Below are 10,162 nucleotides of genomic sequence, written 5' to 3' on the forward strand. Positions count from 1 at the left end.
AAGGAGATCATAATTTTGTTTCACATATTCCTTTCCAACTGAAAGATCATTCCATGACTCGCTACAGGTTCATAAGTCTATACTCTTTTCCAATGCTCATGATGATTCGGTTTCGACTTGTTGATCCATAGTTCTCCATTATTTCTGACTTGACCTGTAACCAACATCTTCTGTGCAAGCCATTGTTCCCAAACCTGATTTCTGGCTGATTTGCGAGCTTCTGCTTCTTCTGTCATTTGATGAATAGCTGCGAAATGTCCAGGTTCAAAGCCCTGACCGAGCCACCAGGTCGACCGCCTCAAGGCGAGTAGCAGAGGATAGGCCGCCTCCGTCAAAGGCAGAAGGCAAGCACCTTGACCTATTACTGGTGGAGAGGAGGGTGTGTTGGGGAAAGATGCAGCCTCCCATAACGCGGTGTAGATTTGTTCTTTGAGAATCTCCACAAGTCGTGTTGAGGCTGTGAGGACCGTGAGTTGGTTGAGAGCCGCCGTTATGAGTGATATCCCTGGTTTCGATGGCTGTTTGGCCATCTCTGCAAGTAATGCTTCCATATCCCAAATGGGCAACGGTCCAGATTCGGACTTCAAAGAGAACATCAAGGGGCGATTTTGACATGACTCGACGCTCCTTTTGTTTCGAAGTGCCGGATCTGAAGGACTTGATGTGGCAATGAAAGTTTCGGGATTACATGAACTGACTATCTCATCGAAACGTCGAGTAGAAAAAACTAAGATGCCGCCAATCTTTGCTGAACTTATTTGATCTTCGAGGTTTGTGATCTTTTCTTCGGACGAGCATGATATAGACCTTGAAGCTTCATCATTAAAACGAGAAATGATCTTTGTCAGAGTTTCTTCGCTAGTAAAGATTGGAACAATATCAAGGCTCCCGCGCGATTTCGGACGTTGTGGTGTCAAATGTGTCTTCAACATGTCTTTCAGAACCACACATTCCTGCGCAACTCTTCGTACCAATTGGCTAGAAATCTGATCGGCTAGGTTGGGACTGAAATTGGGGTCACGGAGATGACGATATATACTACCTGGGGAACGGTATGATCAGGTCAGTCATGAGTGATGTTCCTAGAACGCAAGTTCAAACTTTGCAATAGAAGATTTTTTTATCTAACAGCTTGATTGAAACAGCGCTTACGCAGCCTTTTGGGTTGCTGTAGAGCATCTCGATGGCAGATCACCCAGGTTGATATGCCTTCCTTATGGGGAGCCCAACGTTGATGTAATATTCTATTCGGTGTTAGATACACTGCATCCTTATCCTTCGTGTGGAGCGGAGGTAGGGAATGAGTGCTGGTAGTTGCTTCACTCTGAGAACGGGTGTAACTTAGACATAACATTAGGTCTTTCCATGCAAGATATGCAAAAGGGGTTCATTTCGTCATCGTCCTTATAATGTCGATACCATGGAATAACTGACCAGATGGTAGAACTGTTGAGGTGTATGAGTCCAGCCTTTGGAATGAGTTCAAAATCTTTTCGGTCTAAGCTCACAGAAGAAGAAAAAAGATGTCACGAAAGTATGTCAACCGACAGCTTTTCCCTTCACTGGTTAGATCACGGTGATCAAAGAGCGCAATTCATCGGCGCACATGAGCTCTTCGAGTACGCATATTTTCTGCTCGCTTTTTCAGCCTTCTCCGGCGTTCATTCGAGCTTTCATTCCACCTAGGCGTGAACCTATTCAACCACCTCAAGCGATCCACTTCAGTCTCGGGTAATGAAATGGGTGATTCAGGATCGACCAAGGGCGAGACGGACTTGATGAAAGCAGGTCGAATCAAAGGTATGCGGGGTGATTCCAATTTTGTGACACAATTGAGCGAGCTTTGTGACAACCCTCGACAAAGAAAACAATTTCCATGCTTCGCGGGTGCAATTTTGACGCACAGGCTTAAAACCATTCTCGGTCGCGTAGAGTCGAAAGAATCAACGAGTATTGCTTAGTTGGAGGTGAAGGCGACCGTGACCGATTGTTCAACAAACACATCAAAGAAATATCTGTCTGAGTCAATACGCTGATCGAAAACTTTTGGACGAGCTCCTGAGGACCTGGACCGAGAAAACGCCCCGGAGTCGTACCGAGGCCATTGATTAAGACCCGACTATTTACGCATTTCTTTCAAGGCGCAAATGTTCAAAGGATCAAGCAAGCCGACCTCTCTTAAGCTCGAGCATACATATTGCGTCAGTTTTCTGCCATTATAATTGGGGTTTGCGATCTTATGAGGTACTTTTAGGCTTGCAAGCACCAACTCGGCAAAGCAATTCTTTCAAAGATGCTATTGGGACACTTTCACTGTTTTTATGTGAAAAGGTCCACTCAGAACATGATTTGCGTATCGTCAAAGACCCCATTGTGACGTAAAAGAACAAAAAATAAGATAAGGATATGGTTGGTTCAAAATAATAATCTATATGATGCCAGCTTCGTCAACTAGGTAGACTTCAAGCAGGCACCAATGGTACAACTTAGTCTAAAAATAGAGGGCCATGGCGAAAATGATGAAGACTACGAACACTATATTTACCGTAGATAAATACTTCCAATATGAATAAGTTGAAATCGATGAGGTCGAGCTTTATAGGCTCTTGAGCAAAGTTGATCAGTTGTAAACCTTCACCGATTTAATTGCCCAATAAGCTTCGTGAAGTTGATCACCAGCATTGGCAATGAAGCTAGGGAGACGATTAATAACCAATGTGTCAGTTCTTCAAACTTCAATTACCAGTTTCAATGCACGGAGTCGGGAGTGATACATAGTCTTACTCTTGGCAGGTACTATAACCAGTCATCGCAGCGCAAGATTTTGGTTGACCAGCATAAGTGGCTGCCGAGTTCCATACACCTTCAGGCCATTGACCACACAGGTTGGTATTGATCTACGAGAAACGCTAAGTTAATACCTCTAAATATCGCATGCGACACACTGACTCTGAGGAGGTAAACACCCACCACCAGAACATGTTCCTTGAAATAATCACCCGTGGATTGACCTCCGCTGCCCTGAAATCTTGCACGAGGCTGACAAAGAATCGAGATGAGCTATAGACAATGTACTGCAGAGCTCGGTGAAATGACATACTTGGCCCCATGACGAGGATTTCGATGGGTGACCGGAAGCAATGTCCCCCGGCACTTCGTCACGAGGAAAAAAGACTGTAGAATTGCTATGTGTATGAGAGATTGTTTTGGAGATAGAAACTCGGAATGCGAATGATAATCTCACAAATGTTAATAGCTTCATTGGTCCATTCCATTACATGAATTCCTCCTTTAGCAGCGTTGAAAGGCTCCCCAAAAGAAGCCTGACTGGGATCACGCAGACCACACCCTAAAAGTATGATTCGGAGGAATGAAAATGGAACAAATATCTGTCTATATAGGGTAGACACTCACCTTGATCGTTGGTTGCGGAAGCATCGCAGTTGGTTTGCTGATCCCCGTCCAACATGAATTTGGAATGAAACCCAGTAGACTTCATCCAGAATCCAGTCTTGGTGTGTGCTGAAAGAGAGTTCTGCGTGAACATATTTACTCCTTCAATGATGTCGATCTCGCCGTGTTCCGGCCATTCTCCATCTATGATAATGGGAGACGATCAAATCAGCATCGAAATCACGTATCGAGCGGACGGTACATCAATCAAAGACGCACCTTTGGCTACAGTCCACAAAGCCGGCCACGCGCCACAGGCCGCCGGCATGTGTAAGATATCAACAACTAAAAGCGTCCCCGGCGAGAAGGTGTCTTTCGAAGAAATGCGAATAGATTTCCTGTTCTCTGCATGTTTCGTGGTATCGACCCCGACTGCAAGTCATACCCAATCAACCGGTCAGATATGATTGAGATACAATCAGGCGGAGAAAAGATAACACACGGTAGAGGGTGCCGTCTTTCGACCCTACAATCGATGAGCGGTAGCCCTCCTCGAGGTCAACATACTGGGCGATACCACCTTGTGAACCTTGATTAACACTCTCAAAGCTGCGACCACGCATGAAATCGTGTGAGTCCTGTAGCCGTCTCCTAACAAGGTAAAATATGTATGTAGCGTGCGTCCAACTTACTTGAAAAAGTCTGTGATTTGACTTCCAGAAGCCTCAGACTTCAATGTCCACAAATTTCCACCGCCGCCACTGATGTAACCACTTTGACGAGCTTTGCGCTTGGATTTCTTCTTCTTGTGGTGTTTCTTGGCTTCGGAGTCCTCAAAAAGAGCATTGAAACATAAGATAAATACCAAAAGGATGGTGAAGTTGAAGCGAATGTTGGATAAAGATACTGAATGCATAATCAATATATTGTACTAATTGAGATGTGATGAAGCTATACAACGGGGTTGGGAGAACGATGAGGAGAGTAAGAAAAGGTCCTTGAATATTTAAGAGCGAAGATGGATCACAATGTCCAACAAGGTAGTGGGAAAGTCACAATTAAAAATGCTTTTCCTTTGGGAAATGATCAACTCTTCAGACCGTGCATGTCGCAAAACAAATCCTACCAAATAATTAAAGTCCGCTCACTGGGGGTCTTTTGCGCCATTCATCCGGAAGTCTGAGACTTTTTTGCTGGTAGGTGGCAAAGTAAGATTTGTGTGCTCAAGCCTTTCATAATACCCAGTAGGATTCAACGCTATGCGCATCGTCCCGGAAGGTATTCTGACAAGGTTTTAGCATGAGCGTGATCCCTATCCTATCAGGTCTAAGGTCTCTCCCATCAGAATCCAGCGATGATGTCCAAGAACGACCAAAAGTATCAATTAAATTGGAGCCTTCAATTTCCGGCCATCGTCATTAACTACAACATACGAAGTCATGAGCACATTCGAACACACGCGGGATGTATTGTTATAACATTTGGTAATGAGAGAGGGTTTGTCGACAGTGTCAAAAGAGATGGATTGATCCAAATGACAGTGATCATTTCGTCGGTCCGTATGACCAGAAGAATATCCTGGTCGGAACATCATCCTAAAGAATGAAGCGCCCTGTAAGCATCACCCTTCATATCACTAGAAAAGTTTCAATGGTGAGTGAGAATTCAGGCACGTGGAGAGAGTCATGATGATTATCACTTGTTTTTGATCTTCAAACAACCCGTGGCAATATCATGTCATTTGGATGTCATCAGGTAACGGGAAGCCCTCACTATTTAGAAAGATGGGTCCGAACTTGGATTTATGTTGAGCCCGATCTATGAAATTTGCATCTATGAAAATGTCAGAGGATCCAATTGGGTGAGTAGTTTATGATATGCGTCATGCTCATCTACAAGGCTTTGTAAGTTCATATAGCTCTCCTATTGATTCTGGCAACTCAAAAAAGAGAAAATTGTATCGGTATGTCATTCATGTCATTTATAGAGCCAGGCCAGAAAGTCTCAGCGCTTGAAGAAAAATATGGCGAGACTGAGACAAGCTTGTTCTACATGGAATAAATATGGTATCAGAATTTAAGCTACATGTTCTGGACGATTTTCCACAATTTTCGACAAATTTTGGTCGAGTCCGATTGCCTCCCGTTGATTGACCACCCAACCAGAAGTTGATGATGCCTATTGAACGAGATTAGGGTAAGCTCAAATGACGATCACGTGTTAGGATCCAAAAGTAGAACAACTCGCCTGCCCCCAGAAATAAGCGGCTTGAACGAGTAATAATTGCTCAACCAACTGAATAGCATCTGTGAATACGAATGCACTGAACATCTCTCGGTCTTCATCAGTCACTAAGTCTTCCAATGTCACGATTTGCCCTTGTTTGTGAAGGGTTTGAAAGATTGATTTGTCCATGTCAGTGGAAAGATAGATCCTGCAATTTTGTAATTAGTCATAAGCTTTGACCGCGCTAAGATGGAATAAGTGTTAATTGCAGTCTGACTTACGGATCTGTGATTTTCGGAGGTAGTTTGCTTGTTTCATATGACTGGTATAAGGGTTTCAGGAGCTTGGGATGGTTCGTTAGCGTAGAAACGGAGTCATCAAGATGTGTTTTGAAAATCGTGAAAAAATCCACTTCTTTCTACAACACAGAGAGCCAATCAATACACTCATTTTTTTCTTGTGAGTCACGTCAATGCATGATGGATATTTGCACAATTCACGACTTACTTCATGACTATTGCTTGTAAGGTTTGGAGCCCAGGTACTGTTGGAAAGATACGCCGCTCTCCAAGCTCTACCTTCACAAATCTCTCGCATCCTAATCTCTAACTTGGTTGCCAAGTCGAAGTATGCTTGTGGTAGCTTGAACCCATTTCTAGTCGTATGTGTGAATTTATCTCGTGCTTCAGGGGTAGACCAGAACATTCCTCCCGGCGGCAAATCAATAGCTGTGATTCCCTGCGCATTGGAATGAGCCGGGACCGACGATTGATGATATCTGGAAATTAAATCAAATTGTATGTACCTCTACGTGTAGCAATTGCTCTAAATGGCCGTTCAAATCGTCCCAGAGTCCACTCAGATTATCTAAATTCCTTATGTACCGCGTGGGCTCGATGGTCGCCTGGGTCTGCCAGCCAACCTGACTTTGTGTCATTTCATCATTCACACCAAAAATTTCCTTTATTAGTTCTGGCGTGTCTCCAAATGTATATGTGGATCCATGATATTACTGCACAGAAATCCAAACTTACCTAAATCCAAATACGCTTCTGAACCCGGTAGTAGCTAGGCAACTGTCAAACAATATACCCTCGCGGTTCTTCAGGCCCCCCGGAATTTCCAGCTGAGAAGTGAGAAGATGATCATTCCATATCTTCGCTTCTTTTGTCACGTCGTTTACTCCCGTGATCGGATGCATGGCGAGTGATGCATTTGAGTTGAGTCTACTAATCGTGATGAGTGCGTGTTCACATTTTGCCATGATCTCGGGAGTAGCTTCAAGCATCAAGCCGACGTTTTTACCAGTCAAATAGTGTTTGATGAACAAAGGTGAATGAGTTAGTGGCAGGCGATCGACCTTTTGTGATTCTGTGAAGTCAAGAAATCTGCTTGTACAATTCATGAGTTCGTTGCACCGGGAGAGACTGGGGATCATCCAAGTAAGGATGGTCCTTACCTTGCTGAAATCCGATGATAGCTCATCTTGTGGTTGTAGTCCGTTGACCATTTACCATCAGCCATACCTAGTGAGGCCCTGACGGGTTCTGGACCATTAGCTGTTACGAGGTCGAGGTATGTGTTGAACGCAACGACATTCTTCGATATGCTAGTCAGGTGTTGGACATCGATGACTTGCTGTGATGGTAATACAGTCAAACTTTTATCAGCAAGTTGTTTCTAATGTACGCTTCAGCCCAGCACCTCAATACAATCGTGGACACGGATGGCACCAAACTCACTTGAAGAGGTACTACCCATCCACGAGCATTTCGAGTAGGAAGCCTAGGTTTTAAGTGATGAAGCCCATCATCAGGTTCTGGATAATTTTCAATATTTGGTAGAGCTTTGTGTTTGGAGGATGACTCAGTCAAAGAGTATATCTCGATGCACGACCTGATTGATTACTTACTTCGAATGTCAACAGCTTCGTCTTGCACCAGCATCGGAGCAACTTTGGTACACCTCTCACTATTTCAATCAAGAGATTGGTCGATGTCAGGTAAGCATAGGAGACGGTTGATGTAGACATAGGAAACGCACATCTCATATTGACATGCAGACGCGTATATGAACGCTGGCAGGACTAGCTCCCGATCCAACAAGGTCGCGAGCAACAAGGCGTTTTCAATCTCTTGACGAATCTCATTCCAACTCCGATATAACCTAGAATGGTGGGAGGAACAGTGTATACGTTGAAACAAACTTTCCAGGGAAGCCTGGAATGATGAAAGTAAGAACTTACTGCCAGTCCTTGACCAAAAACTTGCGTCGCCCTACCGCAGTGCTCACCAAGCCGGGGGGTTGTTTGATACCCATCCAGTCGTGCATATGGTCCTGCGCAATGGATATGATCTTCCTATGGCGTTCGTTCATAACTTCATTTCTCCAGCGAATGAAGCTAAATAGTAAGAGACTGGTCAATAGAACTCCCAGGCAGAGTTTGAACCTGCCAGCACCCTGCCGCAATTTGTAAATCAAACCAGATGCGCGATTTGGAGATTTTGTTGAGCGTTTGACTGTTTTGTCTCGATCGACCAACGGAACATACTGTCGTAAATCGGGGGGGACGATACGATGTTGAGAGACTGAGCTCCTCCGTGTCAATTTGCGCTGCTGATAGGACATCTTTCTGGCTGGAAAGGAAGGGAAGGGAACTCGGAATAGGTCAAGTGAGGATCGAGATGAGCGAACAGTTGGCTATGAAATGGTTGCAGGCAGTCGGGGAGTACGCGTGCAGTGCGCCGGTCGCCAACCCCAAAACTGCAAAACTGTGTCGTCAAGTGTATGATACAAGAAAAGAAGGTCACATTCAATTAAGTCAGAATGAATCCATGCGACCAAGCCCTGCGGAGTACAATTTAATTGTAGGAGCATTGGAATCCTAATGATCAAATCAAAATGCTTGATGAAAAATTACCAACCTGCCTCTTGATTTGAAGACATTTGGAGACACCCAAAGATGTGTAGAGTCAATTGTTGTGAAGTTTAAGCACAGAATATGTTTACCTTTTGCGTACTCCAATTCCTCGTAGGGTTATGTAGCCATGACCAAGTCACATCTTTCAGCTTGAGACTTGGTTACAAAAGGTTCAAAAGTTGATTGTATGCAGGGCACAATGTATCTGATTCATCCTTCGCACAACAGATACTCCTCCTGCGGATCATCCAGAAATGGAATGCCTTGGATTGGTGGCCAATCTCAATCAAAATACTTGTTAGCCTTGCAAAAGTATCCATGTAGGTTTACAGATGAACACACCTGAACACATCTCAAGGTCTCAATGCTCTGTTCTATCAAGAAGAATAGGTCAAAGCTGCTGTGATGTTGCTTCAACAAACAAAGTCTAAGCCATCCCCACAGATGATTACTTCACAATTCCTGTGCTGTTTAATCTCTTCTTTATCATCATGGTATTTCATCATGAGGATACTGTTTCCCTTGAAATGCTGCTATATAAACTGTGTATGACTTTGAACTGTTGTTCACTTCCCACTTTTGTATATCAATCTTTCTCAAAAATTATTCTTCCAAAATGATATTCTCACAACTATTCAAGACTCCTTCCATTATGGTCATCTGTATTCTTTAACCTATTCACTGACACCAACTTTAGTGCATGAGATATACAATTTACAAATGTATATTGAGTCTCCTTCTCCTGAACCTTCATCTTGAATTGATTTTGTAGCTAAATTGAGTCAAGTTGGCTCAGTGTGATGAGAGTCCACACTTGAGTTTCCTTTTGGAATACCTGTGCCTATGAGATCCACTTAGAGGGATTTTGTCATAGGGTGAATAACTTACAGCAAGATCAATCTCTACATTGGATCGAGACAAATGACCCAGACACACCAGGCAAATTCAGGTCATGCAGTGCATACAGGTTGCATGGTCCTGAATGCATGTCAGGACCTGGGGCACCTGTGAGGCATGCAGGACTTGTTATCCTGTACACACCCTGTATCTGTCACACCAATCACATGTATTTGCGTACGTACTGAAATGTGCATGTCACATAGCTATAAGTCTCTCATGGGGTCTGTATTGGCCCATTATTGTGGGCCAAATACCCATGTCACTTGTATGACTGGCGGGGGTGCAATACATGAGGACATATCATGCAGCCATGACATGACTCAGGATGCGGAAATATCTTCTGTTTTCAACATGACCGTGCAACCTGTATTCACTCCATGACCTCAAGAGGAGGAACACATACACTCAGTTTCAAAAATGTAGAAGTAGACTTGGGTCAGACCCTGCTTTCTAGGACCAAAAACCTTGCTGGGGGGATTTATGTGGAACAAATATGAATTTGAATGAGAGACACTCCATCAATTGGCCCAAAGGCTTTTCTTGCATACTATCACAGGATGCCCAAAAATTCCATCATACTTCTGGCAACACCCATTTCATTTTGGTTGTTGAATTTGTTGTCAAGTGATTTGACAATGACACCATATTTAGTTGTGATTTAATTGATCAAATTGATGGTCTTTATAACAGTAAGCTTGACTCTTTCTTTAATAATCTTTCCTC

At 43.7% G+C, this 10,162-nt stretch overlaps 3 protein-coding genes across 3 annotated transcripts; all 3 read right to left on the minus strand.

The window, feature by feature from the left end:
* Positions 1-77: 77 nt before the first annotated feature.
* Positions 78-932, minus strand: MELLADRAFT_61274 (uncharacterized protein; the record flags this gene model as incomplete). Its single annotated transcript, XM_007407605.1, has 1 exon — positions 78-932. The coding sequence occupies one exon, from the start codon at positions 930-932 to the stop codon at positions 78-80; it is 855 nt and encodes a 284-aa protein (XP_007407667.1).
* A 1,388-nt stretch (positions 933-2,320) lies between these two features.
* Positions 2,321-4,420, minus strand: MELLADRAFT_71266 (family 16 glycoside hydrolase; the record flags this gene model as incomplete). Its single annotated transcript, XM_007407604.1, has 10 exons — positions 2,321-2,460; positions 2,535-2,693; positions 2,785-2,897; positions 2,971-3,039; positions 3,101-3,174; positions 3,245-3,349; positions 3,415-3,597; positions 3,673-3,825; positions 3,896-4,002; positions 4,086-4,420. 9 exons carry the CDS (start codon positions 4,307-4,309, stop codon positions 2,621-2,623), a joined length of 1,101 nt encoding a protein of 366 aa, XP_007407666.1.
* Positions 4,421-5,336: 916 nt separating this feature from the next.
* On the minus strand, positions 5,337-8,395 carry MELLADRAFT_115792 (uncharacterized protein; the record flags this gene model as incomplete). The annotated part of the gene is made up of 10 exons (XM_007407603.1): positions 5,337-5,571; positions 5,641-5,827; positions 5,901-6,037; positions 6,127-6,397; positions 6,654-7,007; positions 7,079-7,257; positions 7,362-7,465; positions 7,532-7,590; positions 7,663-7,785; positions 7,865-8,395. The coding sequence occupies 10 exons, from the start codon at positions 8,245-8,247 to the stop codon at positions 5,470-5,472; spliced, it is 1,899 nt and encodes a 632-aa protein (XP_007407665.1).
* Positions 8,396-10,162: the final 1,767 nt, after the last annotated feature.

Source organism: Melampsora larici-populina (assembly GCF_000204055.1).
Source record: "Melampsora larici-populina 98AG31 unplaced genomic scaffold MELLAscaffold_9, whole genome shotgun sequence".
NCBI classification, from domain to species: domain Eukaryota; kingdom Fungi; phylum Basidiomycota; class Pucciniomycetes; order Pucciniales; family Melampsoraceae; genus Melampsora; species Melampsora laricis-populina.